This window comes from Salvelinus fontinalis, chromosome 9, assembly GCF_029448725.1.
Source record: "Salvelinus fontinalis isolate EN_2023a chromosome 9, ASM2944872v1, whole genome shotgun sequence".
Taxonomy (NCBI): Eukaryota; Metazoa; Chordata; class Actinopteri; order Salmoniformes; family Salmonidae; genus Salvelinus; species Salvelinus fontinalis.
In genome coordinates this window covers 9,039,524-9,064,479 of record NC_074673.1, presented here as the reverse complement: position 1 = coordinate 9,064,479, position 24,956 = coordinate 9,039,524, and the positions used below count along the sequence as shown (strand labels likewise).

Here is a 24,956-nt window from a genome sequence, read left to right as displayed (position 1 = left end):
TTAAATATACAGTAATCAACACATTCATTTTTATATATGAGTTATTGGATGTATTTTTATGAATACTAAGAGGTTTCAAATTCCAAACATTGTATTTTTCTATAGTGTAGAAATTGGCCTATATACAGTCAGAAAGGCATAGATTGGCTAATATCCATATGATCCAAATATACCAAAACCAATCTAGAATACTTGGTACAGGATACTGACTAGACAGGGCAAAGACATCTTCACTCTAGTGGTTGATGTTTGATAAGAAAACAACCTAATTTGTCATTTCCTGCAAATTATGATGTTTATCAGTACAAATTCACGAGAGACAGTACATTTACCTCAAAGCATTTCCTTGTTCAAGCCTGCACATGTCCTCCTGTAAACTACCTGTATTTCATTCTCAGAATTGAAGGCTTCACATTGTACCATCACAACACATCTCCAATACATGTTATCCTGCGTTGTCAGGGACGTGCAGAACATTTCTCGAGGAGAATGGACCTGTACTGCGTTTGGTTGATCATCTTTGGACTGACTCTGACGTCAACTCTCACGATTCTGGAATGGCCACCCCTGAACTGCTCACAACCGGTATGTTTTAACCACAGTTGTTCTTTACTGTAATTAACTGTAAAAATGGATCGCAAATGATCAAAACACTGTGACTATGCCCACTGGAGAGCGCCCGTCACGTGACACATTCCACTCCATTGTATTTGACTAATTTGGCGCAATACAGGCAAACACACTTTGCAAATGTTTTTTGTTTGTTCATGTTTCAAGCGTATGCCTGCTAATAGTAGACATGTCCCAAGTTTCTATATAAAATATCACACGCGAGAAGGAAGTTAAATTACTAATTAATTTTTAAATTGATCTGTACTCAGAAGCGAATTGTAGTGATTACACGCCTATGGACAGATAAGGCGAGTGCACACCAGTCACGTCACATATTTATCCAGCAGACGCTCAGGAATTTGGATGTTCTATTTTCATAGCCACTGAGGGTTTTTTCCTGATCTTTATTAATTTAATGTTTATGTGATGTTATTATGTTCTGAGATGTTGAAATGTATAGGCGAATACATTGAGAGTATTGATTATATAATAAGATAATGTCATCGAAGAAATACCTGTTTAGGTGCATTTTGGATTCTACCAGTTTTAAGGGTTAGGTTTTTCATCTGTTCAGGTTGCTTATAGAGCTCCACAGTGGAGGTGTCATAATACCCATAAAACCTAGTGGTCAAACAGAGAAATGGTTCCAATCTTTTTTCCACCATCAATATTTCCCATGGGGGATTTTAGAAACACAAAATAAGGGCTGTTTTTTTGTATAGGTTTACCGTGACGTGACGTTTTGATAACCACGTAAATCTCTCGGACAAGGTGACTCTTATCAATATATTCAGCTCCGAAAATGCTAACTAGCATCAAAGTAGACATCATCAAATCCCTGCAAGCTCCTGCATGTCATCTCTAGCTGACACCTTTGCTAACAGGTATTGTGTCAATTTAAAACTTGCACAAAACAATTCATAGAATTGTCAATTTAAAGAAATGTAGCCAATTTATTCATTACTAAATTTAGCTAACATTAGATAGTTAATCCAGAGATTCCTAATTTTGCCTCAATTCGGCAGTCTCCTCCAGATCATCATGGTATTTGTAGTTCTTTATGATAGCCACATTAGCAGATAATTATCATTTCATTTTTGTGGGGTAAATACAGGTGAATATATTGATAAAAGTCCCCTTGTCCTAGAGAGATTTACACGGTTATCAAAGCGTCACGCCAGGATAAGCCTACACGAAACACAGCCCTATTTTAAGCGTTTCTAAAATGAATGGTGGAAAACAATTGGAACCATTTCCTTCTTTGATCTCTAGGTTTTATGGGTATTATGACTCGTACTGTGGTACTCTATTCAGGGGAGTATTAGGCTGTTTGTTATTTAGCAATTCTACGTTTATATGCCAGTATTCGTCAATGTTTTTTAAATATCCACGTATCCAGCTCACCTTCTGCACCTGGAAATAAATACCACAATTTTGCACCTGATCTGACTCTTTATGCTTCTCAATCGGACCGCCTGACAAGACCGCCTAGGATCCATTATCTTCCGCTCACTTCATTGTATTTGTTGTAATTGTCTATTGCATAGTATATCTTTTTTATTTTTGTTTTTCAGGATCTTCAATGCAGCGTTCAAATTAGTAAGTGTCATCTGACTATGGGGGAAATATCTCGTCTTGATTGTTGTAAAGACAGGGTACAAAGTTGGAAAAACCCAAGGGGATCTCTGTATTATAAAAATGGCATAGTGAAATGGTAAATCATGACATGTGCAGTTGAACATATATATTGTTAACATGTACAGTATTTTGTTCAATACATTTCAATATGTTCAATGATGACAAACACTGTTAATACAGATCATTCATTGTCATACCATCTATTGAATGTGCCAGATAACTGTTCAGATGAGGGCTGGATTAAACCCAGACACCAGGCGCCTAACGGTCCAGTGTGGCACTCAGGTTCACAGCAGCATGTGTTTGTGAGGAGAGGGGAGAGTGGTGATCTGCTGTCCGTGATCTCTCTGAGCTGGAGCCTTCAGGTCAATGGTAATGTACACAGCGGTTCTCTTATTATTTGATAAGCAAGGAAAACTAGACGCTTGCTTCTGCAGTTGTGCCGTTGAGCAAGGCATTTCATCCCTAATCAGTTCCTGGTGCGCTGCACTGCGTTGTGGCAGACCCTGTCCTCTAACCGCTCCAACGATAATGTCATCGTCATCTTCTTCCTCCATTTAATCAACAGGAGGTGTAAACGACATCCTTGGTACCGAGGTGCACGTCACTGAAAAGGACAGTAATCAAAGCATATGTGTCCGATACATCTTCCATAACAAAATCCACAACATGATGAATAACTGGACGCCGGTAAAACAATGATACTGGATGTGAATCTAAGTGATGGAGGTTTCCTGAAAGGTTGAAATTAATAGTCAGATATGAAAAGAACCTTCTGCTTTGTTAGACTGATATCTATTTACTTGACTTTCTTTTAGTGGACATTTTCCTTGGACAGAGTTGTGGTGGACCCGGAATACAAGTATTCTGTTTCGATCTACAACTTACCAAAACCAGACCTGGGGAATTACAGTCTTGACAAAATCGTTACAGTCCCAGGTGATGCAGACATGGAATTCGATTGGAAAAGTGATTAGGTTAAACTTGTGAATGTGTATTAAAATGTATATCTGTATGTTATCATGATCAGGATGCAAGGATCCAAGCATAAAAGCAGCCAAGGTGTGTTTGGAAAACGGTAAGGCTCACAATTACAGTCAGGTAATAGTTCATACAGAAAGTAATCAAGGGCTTGTATATATCTACAACAACACTGAGTATGTTGCATCATTCCAGGCAGTCTTTGGTATCCCCAGTTGTCCTGGACTGTGGCAGTGGATGGAGGAGAGAGACTGATCATCACAGTGGGTTTTAATACAGCTGAGTTCTCTGAGGAATACCAGATATCCATCAAGAACACTCAACACTCACAGCATGTCACGAGGGTAGGTATCTGTGGTCAACAACACTCACAGCATGTCATCAGGGTAGGTATATGTGCTCAACAACACTCACAGAATGTCACGAGGGTAGGTATCTGTGGTCAACAACACTCACAGAATGTCATGCGGGTAGGTATCTGTGGTCAACAACACTCACAGCATGTCACGAGGGTAGGTATCTGTGGTCAACAACACTCACAGCATGTCACGAGGGTAGGTATCTGTGGCCAACAACACTCACAGAATGTCATGCGGGTAGGTATCTGTGGTCAACAACACTCACAGCATGTCACGAGGGTAGGTATCTGTGTTCAACAACACTCACAGAATGTCATCAGGGTAGGTATCTGTGGTCAACAACACTCACAGAATGTCATGCGGGTAGGTATCTGTGGTCAACAACACTCACAGAATGTCACGAGGGTAGGTATCTGTGGTCAACAACACTCACAGAATGTCATGCGGGTAGGTATCTGTGGTCAACAACACTCACAGCATGTCACGAGGGTAGGTATCTGTGGTCAACAACACTCACAGCATGTCACGAGGGTAGGTATCTGTGGTCAACAACACTCACAGAATGTCACGAGGGTAGGTATCTGTGGTCAACAACACTCACAGAATGTCATGCGGGTAGGTATCTGTGTTCAACAACACTCACAGAATGTCATCAGGGTAGGTATCTGTGGTCAACAACACTCACAGAATGTCATGCGGGTAGGTATCTGTGGTCAACAACACTCACAGAATGTCACGAGGGTAGGTATCTGTGGTCAACAACACTCACAGAATGTCATGCGGGTAGGTATCTGTGGTCAACAACACTCACAGCATGTCACGAGGGTAGGTATCTGTGGTCAACAACACTCACAGAATGTCATGCGGGTAGGTATCTGTGGTCAACAACACTCACAGCATGTCACGAGGGTAGGTATCTGTGGTCAACAACACTCAATGATGAAACAATGGTAATTGATTACTGTGTTACTGGAATTTATTACCGTGTCATGATTTCTTCCCTTCAATTCACGTTTCAGGAGAATAGAACATCATTGAATGTGACTTTTGAACTGGATGTATGGCAGCTGCCTCCATGTGAAATGCTAATTGTGGTAAGTTTCATTTCCTATAGCATCAATTTGTTTTTTATTTCACTGACTGACCTAAAACCACAAACACACTTTTTTCTCTCAAAAGATTCAGCCATTTTTCACACGGTGCAAGAGCAACTGTTTACATCACCAGACAAAGTGTGACTACTGCTCCTGTGAGTAAAATGTATTTGGCATCTAAATTACTTATTTTGTCCAAAGGTCATCTCATTGATTTTCACTTTTATCTTTGTCTGATAAATTTATTGTACCCCCCCCCCCCCCCACCCAGACTATCAAAGGCCTCCCACTTACAGCCGATCATTGATGATAAAAGCATTACTGGGGCTGATCATGGCTGGTGGTTTCCTGACTTATTTGCTGCAAAAAACATCCCATACAGGTCTGTTGGTTAATAGATTAACCTTTCACTAAATAAAAACAAAATAGTAAACTACATGCCTCAACTGGTAAAATATCGTTCATATTTCTGCACACTTACGTAGTATTACTCTATTCCACTTCTTCTTCTCCTTCCTAGATCCAGGAAGCCAGCTCCTGACCACGCCCAGAGGTGAACTGGAGAGAGTCCAAGTACAAGAGAGAAGGAGAAAAGTCCTCATCATCTACTCTCTGGACCATCCTCTGTACATGGAGATCGTCCTGAAGCTCTGTGCTTTCCTCATGGCTAAGTGCGGCATAGAGGTGAGAACGAGGACCACAATGGACATTTTGATTGTTGTCTGTTGACATTATTGTGTTTTTAATCCTCTATGATTTTTTTTATGTATGTATTGTTGCTAGGGCATTTCTATGGGATGGTTCTAGCCTAGTCCTGGATTTTAAATCCTACTCAATAATGAATCTCCATTGAAATAGCATAATTAAATACTGTAGGCTTAATCTGTGTCCGGGAAACCAGCCCTATATGTACTTTCAATTTGACTGATTTAGGTGGTGCTGGACCTGCTGGACTCTGCCCGGCTGGGCATTGTGGGCAGTGTCCAGTGGCTGGACTGGCAGAGGGAACAGATTGTTAAATCCTCAGACAAGATCCTAATCTTGTGTTCGCGGGGGGTAAGGGCCAAATGGAGAGCAATGTGTGATGGTGCCGAAACCCGGGTGATCCTGAGAGAGGATGTACGTTCCCCCATGGGGGACATGCTCAGCCCTGCGCTCAGCCTCCTGGTACCCAGTTTTGTGAGATCTGGAACGTTCCAGAACTACATGGTGGCCTACTTTGAGGACGTTTGTTCCGAGGAGGATGTTCCGTCTCCGTTTAACATCATAGTGAGGTACTGTCATAGGGAGGGAGGGAGGGAGGGAGGGAGGGATACCTGCCATGGCTCATTCCTGTTCCCCTTTACAGATACAAACTTATGAAGCATTTTGAGGAGCTCTTCTTCAGGCTCCTGGATAAAGAGAAACATGAGCCAGGACGAGTGAATCGCATTGAAGGTATCACCGAGGACGATTATTTTCACTGTCCCTCAGGGAAAGCATTGCGGGACGCGGTGGAGGCTTTCCATGCCTATCAGCTGGAGCATCCAAACTGGTTTGAGGATGAACTAGTAAAGGACACAGATGCGGACGTGGAAGTGGAGGAACCTTCCCTGGAGCATCATGCTATAGAACAACCAACTGAGAGCCCCATCACCATCAGACAGAGTGTGCCAGAGTGCATAGAAGATGGACCTTCCACTCTCATCAATGATGTGACACCATCAGAGAGGGATCACACGGTGTACTCTGCAACTCCTCACATGACAGAGGGACTCAAAGGTCCCACTTCGAATGAATCCAAACCATTTCCTCTCTCGGCACACACACATATATATGTTTCCCATCCAGCTGAGCAAGATGGGTCCTGTAACTCTGTCTTGGTAGGTTGGGATCCCTCTGTTAGCACACTTAAAGAAGGAACAGCAGTGTAATTTCCCTGATGCCGCTTGGGAGTGATCCATCCCCAAGCCCATGCAGTGCACCACATCATCATCTTGAAGACATCTTGGGTTCAACTAATGTCTGTATGGGGTCAACAGGGACATACCAAAGAGAGGTCTATGAGGGGGTGTCAGTGTCACATACTGCAACTCATCTAAGGTTACAGGCCCCACCACTAGCATATGTGGACCCTGTTGCACGGTGTCTTCCTATGACCTTTGAGACTGAGAGTGAAGACCGCACACGTGTAACAGTCGAGGCCGAAACTCATAAGGCTCTCAGTTGTGGAGTGAGGGGAACATGGAATGTGTCCAGGACAGAACGAAGTAACTACTCTCAAACCCACCTGCAACTCAATACAGTTTATAGGCATTTAACATTTTGGTCATTTATCCAATGCTCTTAACCAGAGCGACTCATAGTCAGTGCATTCAACTAAGGTAGGTAAGACAACCACATATCACAGTCATTGCATGTTTAAAACCTTCCTCAAAAAATCAGCTATCACCAAAATCAGTGCTAGTTAAAAAAGTGTTTGTGCAAGAAAGACAAGTACAACAGTAAGGTGTTCACAGAGACTCACTGTGTTTAGCTCGCTCTACCATTATCCTGCTGTGTTCAGTAAGTAAGTATTTCATTGTACTGTGTACACTACACTGTATCTTATGCATATGACAAATAGATTTGATCAGGTAACTCTGTAGAAGGGACAGTTTTATATTTACTGGTGTGGGGGAGTGGTCCAAAATAGGGGAGGGTTGTCGAACTGGTTGTGTAGTTTTTTATTTGGCACAGAGGAGAGTAGTTTTTCCCCCCGCTGGTTTACATTACCCAACTTTACTGTGCAATCCTGGTCATTTTTTAAAATATTTGTACTGTGTATATATTTATGTATTTTCTTTTTTACTGACAAATAAAATCAATCAATCCAAACTGTGCAGCTGCCATTTGATAAATTGAAAGAGACAACTGTTTAAAAACACCCCAAAAGTTTAATAATATTCTGAGATTGTCAATCCAAGCCTTTGATACTGGGTAGACCTACAAGGTTGGGAGGGATATATTTTCTGCATTGGTGGAAAAAGTACTCAATTGTCATACTTGAGTAAAATTAAAGATACCTTAACAGAAAATGACTCAAGTAAAAGTGAAAGTCACCCAGTAAAATCCTACTTGAGTAAAAGTCAAAGTATTTGGTTTTAAATATACTTAAGTATCAAAAGCAAATGGTATTGCTAAAATGTACTTAAGTATCAAAAGTCAAAGTAAAAATCATAAAAAATTCCTTATATTAAACAAACCAAATGGCAAATCATTCAAATCAAATGTATTTATAAAGAACTTCTTACATCAGCTGATGTCACAAAGTGCTGTACAGAAACACAGCCTAAAACCCCAATCAGCAAGCAATGCAGGTGGAGAAGCACGGTGGCTAGGAAAAACTCCCTAGAAAGGCCGGAACCTAGGAAGAAACCTAGAGAGGAACCAGGCTATGAGGGGTGGCCAGTCCTCTTCTGGCTGTGCCGGCATCATTTCTTATTTTATTTTTATCGACGAATTGCCAGGGGCCCTCTCCAACACTCAGCTATAATTTACAGACGAAACATATGTGTTTAGTGAGTCCGCCAAATCAGATGCAGTAGGGATGACCAGGGATGTTCTCTTGATAAGTGTAACTGTAAAAATGTAACCAGTACTTTTGGGTGTCACGGAAAATGTATGGAGTAAAAAGAACATTATTTTATATCAGAATGTAGTGAAGTTAAAAGTAAAAGTTGCCACAAATATAAATAGTAAAGTACAGATACTCCAAAAAACAACAAGTAAAAATACTTTTAAGTTCTACTTAAGTACTTTACACCACTGATTTTCTGTTTGTCAAGATTGACATAGTCTATTTATTGTGGTGTTGAAAACACAACCCATGATTTTGAAGTGCCCGAAGTCAGTATGTTTTGTTTATTGGTTGTGTAGTATATTGGCACAGAAACCTGTTGGTGTAAAATGTGTTGTGTTGGCCTAGTGAAAGAGGCAGGGAGAATGAGCTTGCATGGAATCAACCATATTTTATTTCATTACTCATGTGTTTCACTATATATTCAACTTTTTGATACAAGAGTAGCTCTGATCTTATCAAATTTTGTGTGCATTGATAATGATGGATATAATTTTAGATATAGTTTTCTTATTCATATCATGTTAATTTCAAATTGCATAAACTCAGTCAAACTGGGTGAATAGATACAGGCCAGAGTTGTAAAGGCAAGCAAACTGTGTCAACAAAAAGCATGGCAGGGTCAAAGTTCACTCACTTTTCTGGGGGAAAAGTCTCTCATTCCTGAGTTTCTCACACACTCTAGAAGGTAAGCATTAAGAGCAGTATTGTTGGTAATGAGCTGATATGAATGATGGGAAATTGAATGCCTAGTGCCATGTATACAATATGTTCGTGATATCAATGAATGAGTATGCCTTAAATCATAACGGCATATTTAGGGATTTTGGCAATGAAACCCATTATCTACATCCCCAGAGTCAGATTAACTCGTGTAAATTCTTAACTAGCTTTAGCGCATTTGCTCTAGTTAGCATTGGCTCTATTCACGAGTTAGCTGTGTTGTTGGCTAGATATTGAACAAGTGTCCTGAAGAGAGAGCACAGTTTCTATGCCAGGTGAAATCGCGCATCACTAGCTCATTGTTATGGATGTATCCAAATAAATGTAGCTAGAAAACCGCTTTAACAAATGCAAATACAGCTACTTCGTTATTTTGGCTGCACTGTTTGACATGACTGTAAATTAGCTGTAGTTGACTAGCAAGCAAGGGATAAGAACGTTCCCAGCCAGTATGGAAATGGACCATTTAGAACGAACGACTTGGGTCGCGTCCAAAGATGCAGAACAGAAAGACAATGACTGAGGCGCGTCTCTGGTAACCGAACGACCAGCAACCATATGTGTCATAACTGTATCTTGTGAAAGGATGAAATACTATGAATAAATTCATCAATAACGTTCATGAAACTATGTCAATCATTTTAACATGTTGGTAACCCGTCCGTTAAAAAGCTGGCACGTTTGCCGTCCTGAGACGAACAACAAGCGTGCCAATAGATCCTCCAAACACCGGCTTCTCGGGCATTATCACCTAAATGTATCACTGCTGGTCTAGCATAAAAGGCAAACTGTGACGATTCAGACTTTATTATTTAAGTGGTAACTTGTGGAATAGACACCGTCTGGAATGCAGTTTTAACCTATCTGTAACGGCAGTCTAAGTCATCCTCCTCCTCAGACGAGAAGAGGCGAGAAGGATCTGAGGACCAATGTGCAGCGTGGTAATGTTCCATTATTTAATTAACACAAAACACTATACAAAATGACAAAACAAACGTCACAGTCCTAGCTGGTGCAGACAAAACACAAAGACAGGAAACAACCACCCACCATCCCCAACACAAAACAAGCCACCTATATATGATTCTCAATCAGGGACAACGATTGACAGCTGTCTCTGATTGAGAACCATATTAGGCTGGACACAGAAGCAGACAAACTAGACACACAACCTAGAATGCCCACCCCAACTCACGCCCTGACCATACTAAACAAATACAAAAACAAGGGAAAACAGGTCAGGAACGTGACACTATCAGCATTCGGGATTAGACTCACCCCATTGTATAATTAAGCAAACACACCCAGGTTGGCACCGTAGGGGTCCACTTTGGGCTGTAATAAAAGGCCCGGCTTGGGCTACATGCACTGGGCCCGTGGGTTTTTGCTCATGGGCAAATAGTTGGCCCCTAATTGCTGGCAGCCCTTATTCAGCCCCAAGTAAGTGTGGGCAGCCCAGTACCAGCCCACAAGAAGCCCTTATGTTGTTGGGCCAATTATGGTCCAAATAAAAGTTTGATGGCCTAGTGATAAATTCCCAAATATTACCCGCATTCAACCCAAACAGCTGCAGTAAACCTGTTCATTCTGGAGGTATAAAAAAGAAAAAAGACTCCAAAAAATGTAATAAACAAATGAAATACCACATGTTCAAATTCAATAGATTTTATTGTCAATATTAAATAACAGGTAAGTACCTCAGCGTCTGAATGGACATCAAGTAAATACAATTAAAAGGGCAAGATTTTCTAACAATTGGCTAATATAATAAAATTTATATTTATTTCTGAGAAATAAGCATAACATTGCGTATTTAAGTTTAAGACTTGAATGGAGTCTTTAGCTTAAAAGTACAATATTAATTAAGAAAGTGTGCTTTCAAAGTGAGTTTACAACTTCAACATGCACAACATTGACATTTCATTAACATAACATGAACATTTAATGGTTTAAATATACAGAGACACACCACAGACAATTACAAATACATCAGCTGCTGGACAGAGTATAAAGAATGTATTTATTCTCATGTATACTCTGTCCAGCAGCTGTGAGAGCTGACAGACAGTTTAGTTTCTCAGGCTGTGTTCACATCAAAAAAAGCTGAGGTTGACTGTGGGGATAAAATGTAAACACAATCCCCATTTTTGACCTTGAGCTTGGGTCCAGCAACCAAATGTTTAGACGTGAACCTGATGGACTAGGCTGATGCGTATCTGTACACAAACAGCATCTGAGACAAAGTAGTTCCAGTGTTCGTTCTCTCCACCTTTCCGCCCCTACTCTCTTGTGCTCCCCTTGCTCTCTTTCACCCGTCTTGTCTGAGTGTGTAGTTAGCTCCTCCCATTAGTCTCTCTCAGTCCGTTAGAGTGCAGGTGAGTTGGAGTGATGAAGGGCCACCTCACTGACAACTCTGCAGTGAGCACCACAGTCACCCACTTGAACTATACCCTCTGTTAGAGTGAGACGAGTCTCAGACAAGACGGGTGAAAGAGAGCAAGGGGAGCACAAGATTATCTGAGATGTTGCTACACAGGAGAAAGAGAAGGGATGGAATGGTGGAGAGAACGAACACTGGAACTACTTTGTCTCGGAGGCTGTCTGTGTACAGGTACGTAACAGCCCAGTATCAGCCTAGTCCTTGAGGTTCACGTCTAAATGTTTGGTTGCTGGACCCCAAGTTTAATGTCAAGTCAGCTCTACCAGTCAGCTCTCGCAAAGCAAATTTATTGAGCTCACTCTTCCCCAAAGTCTTGTGTCTGTTGCCTCATATCTTTCAAACCACTCCTTGCGTCCACCTGCACGGTCACGTGAGTTCATCAACCAGATCTTGATCTCCTCTTCAACTGTTGCATCTTGAGGCCTGGGTTGGATAGGGCTTTTCCTGACTGTATCTGGAAAAAATGCACATTTGTAACAGTGAACAGTTTTACTGTACTATGGTTGCTAGGTTGTCACAATGAATGTGTCATGTATTTCCACACGTTAAGGGACCTTGTTCGCTCCACTGTTAGGCAACAGGGATTGATCACAGAAGACTGAGATTCAGTGTAATTTGGTATGGTATGCAATATGATGATGACCAGACTCTGCGGACCCGGTGACAGGTCCAGTTGAAGACCCTATAGTATACAGACATATTGCAGGGGTCATATCATAGGATCGCCATATATCACAAGAAAGCTACGGGTGTCTAGTAGGAACATGGCAGAAACCACATTTTACACTACGATAACCCCCCCCCCCCCCCCCCCCCACATATAAGCAGCATGTGTCATGCTTACTATAGCCAAAAAAGGTTCCCATGGCGACACATTGATATTCTACATAATTAACATGTCAGGCCATAGTCGGAGATGGAGTTGAAACAGTTGCAGTTTCAAACATTTAAATCACGGATGTCTAGGTGCTCGAAAGAATGTGAAAATGTTTGAGATTCCCCCGGATGTACCTGCAACAACCTTCCTTAGCCCCAGGTTGTGAAAGGGTCTTTTGTCATTCGTGCCTTTCCAGTTGAGCTGCCAGAGCATGACTTATCATCCTTCTTGTTGTCGCTTGGACATCATAACCTCCAATGGTCCCCAGAAATGTAATCTAAAATTAAGGGAAATAAATCAAAACTAAAATGTGTAAAGGAAAGAGACACTATTAGTATGAAAATAATTACTGTATTGAGTGAGTTTACCAAGTCTTCTAGACTTTGGTGATCCTCAATTTTTTTGTTCCAGGCAATCAAGTTCATCATAGTTTTGTAAGGGTAGGCTGATGTCGTCATAAAGTGACCGCTGCTGTAATTGATTGAGAGAGATCTGACACCATTCTCTCAAGTTTTATCAGTCTGTCCTTAATTTCTTCAAGCGCATTGACCAAGTACCTATCAATACCTGACAAAGTATCTAATCACAAACTTTGGCCACATGTACTCAGCGAGACTGAAAGCCCAATTGCGTTTTTATAATTTCGGCTTAGCAAAGAATTTTGCAAGACATACCTGCAGACAGAGAGTGGCTAGCAGGCGCTAAAGGATGGCTTGGAGTCAGAGCGTCTTGCAGATTGGGGGTGACTCAAAGGAAGTGAGTTGCTCACAGGGTTCATAGGGTTGCTGGTAGATGGAGAGTTACTGGAAGGTGAAGGTATTGGCAAACGTATTGGTAGTGGTGGCACTGGAAGCACAGACTACTGGACACAGGTATCTTGCACTTGGAAATGTCTGTTGCCTTTTCGGAGGGGCTGGCTCCAACTCAATGTATCGCTTGTTTGGTCTGGTGAAAATAGAAAATGATTTCACATACATACCAAGATCACAAAAATATTTATGTAAAGATGCTTCTCATCTTTGTTGTAATTATAACTGCTATTTATTTTATAGCACTCGCAAGCCAAAAATTGCCCACAACTTGTGTACATGTCATACCACATGCAGGACACACACAGTTGACGTGTATCACATCACACAATTTTCATGAGGTGTATATAATTATTCAAGATTTACTGTATTGTCCTAATAAATCAGAGGGTATGGAAACAAATAGATCTTACTGTCTCGACCGTTGACTACGTTCAAGTTCTTCTGGGTCGCTTAGTAAAACCATTTGTCTCCGCTTCTCTAGATTTGAATCTTGCCTCTTCACAATCAACTGTAAGAAAGACAAATGTATTTAATTTGGCAGCTGTTCGCACTTTGGCACGTACTGTACAAAAAATATATATTCACCCCTTAATATGACATGATGCTGTTGAAGACGTTATTCTTTCAGCACACCATATGGGTCCAATCTAGTGCTATTTGCATGTTCTTATTGTATTTGTGGGTGACCCTACATGCAGAAATAATTCAGAAAAACCTGCTGTGCTTAAAGTTGTCATCTCATATGAAATCCATGTTTCACCAGGTACTTCATGAGTCACTAAAGCTCTCTTGCGTTTGTTCGGATCGGTATAAGGGGGCCATAACGTTATGGATGAGTCCTCCTGTATCCATGTATTACTAACAATCCCAACTGAATGATCCAGAAACTCCACAATGTGATACTGTGCCGTTAGTAAATAATATAGATCTCTGTAGGACAATTGAAAAATAAGAGTTTGAGAAATTCAGTAAATAGGTCAAACAAAAAACGCTAAACCTTGACTATGCAGTAAGGGTGTGGCTGCCCAATATGTGCCCATCGCGATCAAAATATCCAATAGGTGGTGAACTTGGTCTCTTAGTTGAAGATGGAGTGCTTTATAGATGCCAATGTCTTTTGAATACAGGGGACTGGAGAAGAGTAACAATAATGTCAAGAACTTCCTGAAAATAATGTACTCCTCCCCTGTGCGATCATCTCGTAGGATGTTCTGTACCAGTCCCAGGTCTCCGTTAACCATAACACAGTTGTCCCCAGGGGTTGTGGGAATGCTGAACTGTTCAAATATAGCCTTTAGAAACTGGGTGCAGTGAGGGAGTAAGGGAATGGTTTGGCCTCTATATGGCCTCTATATAGTCACTATATAGAGGCCAAACCATTCTCATTCCCATTCCCTCCCGTGTGATCTTTTCAGAGAATGTTTCTTGTCCTCGGTTCTCTTTGTCTTTATGGATGGGAGTGTCCTCACGAGTAATTTGGTGATTCATTTCTTTGAGAACAAATTGTTGTTTCCGGCAGACTTTCTTCAACTTTCTCATAGTGTCTTCTTTTCCTTTTGAAAACTATCTAAGGACCCAAACCTCCTCACATCCTCTGCCAAGAGTCAGATTATGGACATTGTAGACCAACTCTTCAATGCCATACAAATTCTCAAACTCACTGAGGAAATGTTTGAGGTCATCTGCATAGCCACAGTAGTAACAGCACAAGGCAGGGAAGTTGCTGTAGTGGGAGAAGGAAAGGATGTCTTGCAACACAACAGGGCCTGTGTATAATAAGAATTGGTGGAATTCGGTTCCTTTCCATCTGTCTATTTCTTCCAGTCCTCTTGGTTCTCTGAAACTCCATTGGCATGTGCTGTCTGATTTGACACCATCCTCTCAGAGGTGGCGCTCACTGCCCGAGATCCCAATCTACAAGAAAAATCCCCTTTCATCCAAAAATACATCAACTTCCGAGTTATTCTAAGACAAACAAGGTGCATGTAGTCAAGAATGAACATTGTGACCATGCCCTCATAGCCTGGTTCCTCTCTAGGTTTCTTCCTAGGCTTTGGCCTTTCTAGGAAGTTTTTTCTAGCCACCGTGCTTCTACACCTGCATTGCTTGGCCTAGCTAGTTAACGTTAGCTATTCTTTCTCCTTAGTGTTGTTGGCCAGACAAGCGATGTTTCCATCAGTAAAATATTCAAACCATTTAGTCTAGGTATCTTACCCGTTTTACTAAGTTAACAGATGTTATGGCTGAGCCGATCGCTTACCTGTCAGTTTGAAGTCGACCTATCCCTCAAAATCCCTCATTTAAACGCGGGCTTGCGTACGTCTTTAAAGAGTGCGAGTCCAATCCCAACCGCTCAGTGGTGGCCCATAATGTTCTCGACCGCGAGGGGCCACTGATGGCTGATCTCACAGCCCCATCTCAGCCCAAAAGGGCCCGGCTCAGTCATGTTAGCTGGGTAAGGCCCGAGGAGGTGTGGTATATGGCCAATATACCACGGCTAAGGGCTGTTCTTTTGCACCGTAGAGTGCCTGGAGACAGCCCGTAGCCGTAGTATATTGGCCATATACCACAAACCCCCGAGGTGCCATATTGCTATTATAAACTGGTTACCAATGTAATTAGAGCAGTACAAATAAATGTTTTGTCATATGGTGGTATAGGGCCTGATATACCACGGCTGTCAGCCAATCAGCATTCAGGGATTGAACCACCCAGTTTATCATGTGTAATAAGGCCTTTTTTGTGTGTGAACATTATACATTATGTGACCTTAACTTTGACAGAGCCCTTTCCTCAATTATTTTTTAAGTAGTAGTTCTATTAAGTTACAATTGACTGTGTTTTGCTCTACCACTATGACTTAATATGAATAAGTATACCTTTATTGGAAAGGGACTTTGAATCGGTTCTTGAATGTAGCGGGATAAGAATACAAAACACTCCACTTATTTCACAATGTTGCAGGCAGCACTGATATTTCGGGTGTAGATTTACCGCTGTGTGCCCCAATAGGGGGGTTTTACTTTATCCCAACTAACTAGAGCATGGAAATCTACTTAATGGGTGAATTGTATGTGTGCCTTGCAGTGACGTGGTTGGCTACGCTGCTGCTTTTGATGCCGGGAATCCAAGGCTGAGAAATCTGTTTTGTTTTCCATCATGAAATTAAGGTAACTCCCTGTGGTTACGTTTTTTTCTGTAACTTGAATATGCAATTTTGACAAAAGTTTGGTATATTTTTGTTGTTTTAAAATGTTATTCTTGAATTCTGATTTGTTTATTCTGCTGTCAGTGTTTCCCTTAGATATTCTGAGTTGAGGTTGCTGAAGGAAGTATCGGCACAACTCCTAAAACGTGGCATCTCAACATTTCACAGTAGATTATGCAAAAACGGTAAAGTCAGCCCCTGCTATAATAATGAAAAAATATTAAAAGACTGACTTTGAATTTACCCTCATTGTAGTATTGAAGTCGGATTCAAATATTTCTATTCTTTAGATTTCTAAAAAAAGTATATCCCCCAGATGGTCTCTTCCTTGTCCACCCGGCAGTATCCCAGGCATTGGCAGAAAACAGACCAGTGGTGGCGCTAGAGAGCACCATCATCACCCATGGCATGCCATACCCACACAACCTGAGGTATGTGCTGCAAAGATGTCAAAATGGGAAGGAGTTTGTTAGACAGAAAGTTCCTGATATAAAATATAATCCATGCTATCAAGCTTATTTATTCTAGCAACCTTACATGTACCTCATTTAGCAGATGCTCTTAGTCAGAGAGACTTACAGGAGCAATTACTGCCTTGCTCAAGGACACATCGCCAGATGTTTCACTTAGTTGGCTCAGGGAATCGAACCAGCAACCTTTCTGTTTACTGGCCAAACGCTATTAACCACTAGATTACCTGCCGCCCTTAATTCAGTATTATAAGTTACTGCTTCAACAGTCACTGTTTTTCCTCATTCAGCACAGCCAAAGCGGTAGAAGCCATAGTAAGGTCAGAGGGAGCCATTCCTGCCACTGTTGGGCTGCTCCAGGGGAGGGTTCGTGTGGGGTTGTCTTCAGAAGAACTGGACTACCTAGCACGGAGTAAGACGTCGCTGAAAGTGTCCCGTCGAGACCTGCCCTACGCCATCAGCAAGGTGAGCACCTGTCAAGGTTTGGACAAACAACTGAAAAGCCACTCCATTCAGTCTTATTCAGATTGAATACCTTGCTTACCAGAGTGTGTGTGTTCTCCAGGGTCTCTGTGGTGGCACTACGGTTTCAGGCACCATGATAGCAGCACACAGAGCCGGTATCCATGTCTTTGTCACTGGGGGTGTTGGAGGAGTGCACCGAGATGGAGAGAATAGTAAGTGCAATATCCCAAAGTGAAATGTAATTGGTTGGAAGCTACTGTAGCCTCAGTGAAATGTTATTGGTTGGAACCCACTGTAACCTCAGTGAAATGTTATTGGTTGGAAGCTACTGTAGCCTCAGTGAAATGTTATTGGTTGGAACCTACTGTAGCCTCAGTGAAATGTTATTGGTTTGAAGCTACTGTAGCCTCAGTGAAATGTAATTGGTTGGAAGCTACTGTAGCCTCAGTGAAATGTTATTGGTTGGAACCTACTGTAACCTCAGTGAAATGTTATTGGTTGGAAGCTACTGTAGCCTCAGTGAAATGTTATTGGTTGGAAGCTACTGTAGCCTCAGTGAAATGTTATTGGTTGGAAGCTACTGTAGCCTCAGTGAAATCTTATTGGTTTGAAGCTACGGTAGCCTCAGTGAAATGTTATTGGTTTGAAGCTGTTGTAGCCTCAGTGAAATGTTATTGGTTGGACGCTACTGTAGCCTCAGTGAAATTACATCATCATACACAGCAGGGAGACTTCATGTTTAGGATACAGAAATAGAAAACAACAAAATGTATTGAAATTGTTAACTGACCATCTTCTCAGGTATGGATATCAGTGCAGATCTGACAGAGCTAGGCAGGACTCCCATTGCTGTGGTCTCAGCTGGAGTGAAGTCCATCCTCGACATTGGCCGCACCTTGGAGTACTTGGTTAGTGGTTATTGCTAGATGGTTTTATACATGGTCAAATGTAGAGGTTCCATTGCAAGAGGTTCCATTGCAAGAGGTTCCATTGCAAGAGGTTCCATTGCAAGAGGTTCCATTGCAAGAGGTTCCATTGCAAGAGATTCCATTGCAAGAGATTCCATTGCAAGAGATTCCATTGCAGGAGATTCCATTGCAGGAGATTCCATTGCAGGAGATTCCATTGCAGGAGATTCCATTGCAAGAGATTCCATTGCAAGAGATTCCATTGCAAGAGATTCCATTGCAAGAGATTCCATTGCAAGAGATTCCATTGCAAGAGATTCCATTGCAGGAGATTCCATTGCAAGAGATTCCATTGCAGGAGATTCCATTGCAGGAGATTCCATTGCAAGAGATTCCATTGCAAGAGATTCCATTGCAAGAGATTCCATTGCAAGAGATTCCATTGCAGGAAATTCCATTGCATCGCAAATAATTATTAACAATTGTGTGCTTTCTTCAGGAGACACAGGGTGTGTGTGTCGCCACATTTGGGACCTCCATGAATTTCCCCGCTTTCTTCTCTCCACAAAGTGGGTTTACCTCCCCTTACCACGTCAACAATGCTGAGGAGGCTGCAGATCTCATTGGTGACGCAGCTCAATATTTTACGTCTGAGTAGCAACATTTTCAACTGACTCGAAATTGCTGTTATTTCAGGGTCATTCTGAGCTGATAATCTAGGCATGATTTTAAGATATTATAAAGGGTCATGCATGCTTATGACAAATCTTACAATGTATTGTGACTGCATCATAATGTACTATACCTGTCTCTTTCCCCTGGCCTACAGCGGGTAACCTGTCCCTGGGTCTACAGAGCGGCCTGCTGCTGGCTGTGCCCATCCCTAAGGAGCATGCAGCAGCTGGACAACAGATTGAGAACGCTATACAGGCTGCACTGGCAGAGGCCAAGTAAGGAAACACTGCATTATAACATAATATGATCTCTCCACCTGACTTGACTGTAGTTGAATTAAGCAATAAGGCCCGAGGAGGTGTGGTATATGGCCAATATACCACGAGTAACGGCTGTTCTTACGCACGACACAACGTGAAGTGCCTGGACACAGCCCTTAGCCGTGGTATATTGGCAATATACCACAAACCCCCTAGGTGCCTTGTTGCTATTAAAAAACTGTTTACCAACGTAACTAGAGCAGTAAAATTAAACGTTTTGTCATACCCGTGGTATATTGCCTGATATACTACGGCTGTCAGCCAATCACCATTCAGGGCTTGACCCACCCAGTTTATAATCCCCAATACATGTTTTTGGAAATGTATGTTGCCTACTTAGGTAGGCACAGTGATGCCGAAACATTGGTAAATACCCATTAAATTTCTGGGTGTTTATGTATGGAGTGTGCGACCTCCACACAAATACATTTTTCTGGGTGTGCGCCAGCTAATGTTTTTTAGCCTACTTAGGTATTGCTAAAAAGCTCTATTTATTGAGCACTTCTCATGGTCTGTCTGTGCTGGTGTTGTTTTCTGAACATTTATTTCCTGATCTCTAGATAGCCGCTTGCATGACTGACAACACAGGAAGTTGCTTATCAGAGTTTCTGTTTGGTTGCCTTGATATGACAAGAAAAGTATCAGCATTTCACCTCAGCCACACGATTAACTCTCTGTTGCCTTCGTACGCATTTCCCCTGTAGTGTTAAAGGTATCAGAGGAAGAGATTTGACGCCCTTCATCCTTCAAAAGGTCAACGAACTGACCCGTGGAAAGTCCCTCCAGGCTAGTATCCTTCTCTGATCAGTAACATGGTGTGAGAAAACCATGCTGCAGAGAGAGAGGGAGGGAGGGATCATATCAGAGTCATTCTTAGTGTAAGAAAATGTTAAAAAAAAAAAAAAAAATCATAATTGTGGTTTTTAAAACTTGTTTTATCGATGTATAACTGAATGTTTGTATCATCATTACATTACGGTCCCTTAATCTGATATTCCCAAAGATATCGCTCTCATTCATAATAATGCCAGGGTAGGCAGTCAGATAGCCTGTGCACTGTCTAAACAAATGCAGAAGAAGACTTGGACACCTGCTCCTCACGCAAAGGAGAGAGAGAAAGATTCGGACTCTCAGCCAAACATTGTGAGCACTGGTCAGATGTTCATCATCAATACACGTGAACCAATCACTCTTGTCTTGTAGAGCACATCATTTTTCTTACTCTAGTTTTAGCTTGATGGACAGTGTGTAACATGCTTACTGTACAATAACACTGTGGCTCTTACATCGCAGGTTGTCATAGGTGGTGTGAATGTGGATTTTATTGCCAAGGGGAAAACAGATAAGCTAGTGGTACGTTCACACAAACTCTGCTAATGTCAAGCATCTACTACTGCATGTCTGGACCATTCAAATGATGTCAATGACACAAGGGTTTGTTTGATTGCTCAACAGTTTGGACAGACGAATCCTGGAAGTGTCTGCCAGTCATTTGGTGGAGTAGGAAAGAACCTTGCTGGTTAGTTATTTAAAGCAATAAGGCACCTCAGGGGGTTGTGGTATATGGCCAATATACCACGGCTAAGAGCTGTTCTTATGCACCACGCAATGCGGAGTGCCTAGATACAACCCTTAGCCGTGGTATATTGGCCATACATCACAAACCTCCGAGGTGCCTTATTGCTATTATAAATTGGTTATCAACGTAATTAGAGCAGTACAAATAAATGTTTTGTCATAGAATGCTGTTCATTGACTACAGCTCGGCGTACAACACCATAGTGCCCACGAAACTCATCACTAAGCTAATGACCCTGGGACTAAACACCTCCCTCTGCAACTGGATACTGGACTTCCTGACGAGCCGTCCCCAGGTGGTAAGGGTAGGCAACAACACGTCTGCCACGCTGATCCTCAACACTGGGGCCCCTCAGGGGTGCGTGCTCAGTCCCCTCCTGTACTCCCCGTTCACCCACGACTGCATGGCTAAACACGACTCCAACACCATCATTAAGTTTGCTGACGACACAACGGTGTTAGGTCTGATCACCAACAACGATGAGACAGCCTATAGGGAGGAGGTCAGAGACCTGGCAGTGTGGTGCCAGGACAACAACCTCTCCCTCAACGTGAGCAAGACAAAAGAGATGATCGTGGACTACAGGAATTGCAGGCTGAACAGGCCCCCATTAACATCGACGGGGCTGTAGTGGAGCGGGTCGAGAGTTTCAAGTTCCTTGGTGTCCACATCACCAATGAAGTATCACGGTCCAAACACACCAAGACAGTCGTGACGAGGGCATGACAATACCTTTTCCCCCTCAGGAGATTGAAAAAATTTGCCATGGGTCCCCAGATCCTCAAAGTTATACAGCTGCACCATCGAGAGCATCCTGACCGGTTGCGTCACCGCCTGGCATAGCATCTGACCGTAAGGCGCTACAGAGGGTAGTGCGAACGGCCCAGTACATCACTGGGGCTGAGATTCCTGCTATCCAGGACCTATATACTAGGCGGTGTCAGAGGAAAGCCCAAAAAATTGTCAGAGACTCCAGTTTTCTCTGCTACCACACGGCAAGCGGTACCGGAGCGCCAAGTCTAGGACCAAAAGGCTCCCTAACAGCTTCTACCCCCAAGCCATAAGACTGCTGAACAATTAATCAAATGGCCACCGGACTATTTACATTGATTACCTCGACTAACCTGTACCCCTGCACATTGACTCGGTACCGGTACCCTCTGTATATAGCCTCGTTATTGTTATTTTACTGTTACTTTTTATTATTTTTTACTTTAGTCTACTTGGTAAATATTTCCTTAACTCTTTCTTGAACTGCACTGTTGGTTAAGGGCTTGTAAGTAAGCATTTCACGGTAAGGTCTACACTTGTTGTATTTGGCGCATGTGACAAATAAAGTTTGATTTGATTTCAGCATTCAGGGCTCAAATCACCCAGTTTATAATGAGCCATTATGTCTACATAGCTCCTATATGTGGAAAAAAGGTTAATTAAACTTTTGCATTGAGTGAAACACTTTAATGTTGACTTCTTGTGTGATATTTTACCCACCAGACTCTCTGAGCAGAATGGGCCAAAGACCTCTCTTCATCTCAGCTATTGGAACTGACTCTCACAGTGATGCTGTGCTGAACTACTGTCGGCACATGGTATGTATGTGGAGAAGATTTCGAGAGGTGTTCTGAGTTGAGATCAGCACGTTTCCATTAAAATCAGAGTTGTGCTTGTTACTTATCTCAACTATAAATCGGGCCCTTAATGAGTGGTAACAACTGATTGTTATGACCATATGCAAAGCGGAATTAATCTCTCTCCCATAGTATTCTGGCATGACATTCTTTCCTCTTTTGATTTTCCTTTAGAATACCAGTGGTGTTGCTGTACTTAAGGAGCAGCGGACTGCTACTTATTGTGCCGTGATCACTGAGAGCGGGGATCTGAGTCTGGGATTAGGCGACATGGACATTCACCAGCAAATCACAGAGCAGTATGTGAGTATTTCTGGGGCTCCCAAGTGACGTAGCGGTCTAAGGCACTGCATCTCAGTGCTAGAGGCGTCACTACAGACCCTGGTTCGATTCCGGGCTGTATCACACCCGGCCGTGATTGGGAGTCCCATAGGGCGGCGCACAATTGGTCCAGCGTCGTCCGAGTTTGGCTGGGGTAGGCCGTCATTGTAAATGTAACTGACTTGCCTCGTTAAATAAAGGTTAAATAAAAAATAAATATTTCTGAAGCAGGTACTTCATCTACATTTAAACTATAAAAATAATCTGATTTACTACACATAAAAGTACACATATCTAATGTTCTTGTTCATTATTGTGTTTTTTATAGAATAGCACTGAAAAATAACAACTTTGCCCATCTCTACATACAGGTGGCCCAGTTTGAGGACAAGCTCTCAACAGCCTCTCTCATGTGTCTGGACGGCAATATACCCATCTCCACCATCAACTATGTTTGCTCTGTCGCCAAGAAGCATGCAGTGCCAGGTTAGCATGTAGAGCTGAATGCTTTGACAGTCATCAATAGTGATCGATCACCATTTTCTTACCATCAGTGCATCGCTGTGTGATCAGGGCCCATATTCACAAATAATCTGTGTGGGAGTGCTGATCTAGGATCAGGTCCTCCTTCCCCATGTCATCTTTTTCATTATGATCTAAGAAGGCAAAACAATCCTATTCAGCACTCCCACTCTGAGACACTATATGATTACAGACCCTGATGTGATAAACTTGTGTTGCAGTGTGGTATGAGCCAACTGATTGTGACAAGGCCTGCAAGCCTTTCCTGTCAGACAGCTGGAAAGCCCTGGCCTACACCTCCCCCAACCTGGCTGAGCTGTGTACCATGAACAAGGCATTGGGCCTCCCGACACCTGCAGGTACGATAGTCAGTTATTCCTGCACTGAGATCATTTCTGGAGCCTACTGTATATAATATGGAATTAGCCTGGACGAAGCTATATTTGTGCTGTGGAGCCAACTCCTATGCTTGGCGTAACAGTGACCATAGGAGTTGACACTTCGCAAGACATCACAAAGATCTGAGTCCGGGCTCGATATAATAAGTAATGCACACACTATGAAGTCTTTGTATGACAGCTCATCATTATGCACAAACTCCTGTCTGATTAATGAGAATGAGATCTTGTCTTGTGGTGTCAGTGCTGCCTAGCTCTGTGGAGGAAGTGCTGAGCTGTGCCATGGATCTCGCACGCCCCCTGCTGGACCACCTGCAGTGTGTGGTGGTGACCCTGGGGGCCATGGGAGTGCTGCTGTGTGGAGAACATAACGATGGGTCTGTAGACCTGCAGCCTAGGAGAGGAACAAGGGTAAGATGATTGTATGTATGTGTGTATGTATATATGTGTGTGTGTGAGCTCACATTCTCACATTGTTTCACTTCTAAACTAAACGTGAGCATCTTGACATCTTTATATCTCCGAACATTATGGTGATAATGTTTTCTGGTTTTCCAGAAGGGTCGGCTATGTGCCGTCCACTACTCTGCTCTGGCTCACACCGCAGCTGAAATGGTGAATGTCTCAGGAGCCGGAGATAGGTCGGTAGCTATCTTGGGATGGGAATAAACCATAAAATGTATTTTTATCTCCATAGGTGAAATGTTGGTTTCCCACACACCCCTCTCTTCCCTCTCCTCAGTCTTGCAGGTGGGATATTGGCTGGTATGTTCCAGAGCAGAGACACTCACAGCTGTGTTAGGATGGGGCTCCTGGCAGCACGCCTGTCACTGGCCTCCCCACATCCCGTCTGCACCACTCTGACCACAGACTCTGTGGACCCAAACAAGGTCCAACCACCCCAATCCTGGCCTCAACCCAACCTCCTGTGGATGGAGGAGTGAAGAAAGATCCATTATTATAATGTTATTATCTTGTGCAACCGTCAACATAACTTTTCAATGTGTAGTTCAGGGGTGTCAAACTCATTTTATCCTAGGGGCTGCATTCGGTCTTCATCGAGGTCCAGAGAGCTGCACTAAAAATTGGTTATAGATCCTCGCGGTCAAAATTTGCTAAATATTGTCCATTGTTTTGGGAATTTATTATGCTCCCTGACTGTCTAGCTTTTATTTCTGTGATTGTTTGACACCCCTGGTGCTGTTAATTTGTATACATTTTGTCATAATTTTCAATAAAATACCTTTAATGCTTCGACTTACAATACTACTGTATTTCAAATGGCCTATCATAGGAATGTTGACTTAAAATACAATTAACTATATTTC

General features: G+C 42.4%; 1 protein-coding gene across 1 annotated transcript; it reads left to right on the top strand.

Moving 5' to 3' along the window:
• Positions 1–8,883: 8,883 nt before the first annotated feature.
• On the top strand, positions 8,884–24,885 carry zgc:136858 (uncharacterized protein LOC678543 homolog). Its single transcript, XM_055933310.1, has 20 exons — positions 8,884–8,970; positions 16,222–16,304; positions 16,427–16,527; positions 16,659–16,773; positions 17,103–17,277; positions 17,378–17,489; positions 18,079–18,185; positions 18,685–18,811; positions 19,015–19,135; positions 19,885–19,970; positions 20,184–20,323; positions 20,474–20,533; positions 20,636–20,699; positions 22,254–22,348; positions 22,562–22,690; positions 23,080–23,194; positions 23,452–23,589; positions 23,873–24,039; positions 24,187–24,269; positions 24,371–24,885. The coding sequence occupies exons 2-20, from the start codon at positions 16,294–16,296 to the stop codon at positions 24,570–24,572; spliced, it is 2,148 nt and encodes a 715-aa protein (XP_055789285.1). The 5' UTR covers positions 8,884–8,970; positions 16,222–16,293; the 3' UTR covers positions 24,573–24,885.
• The last annotated feature ends 71 nt before the right edge of the window (positions 24,886–24,956 follow it).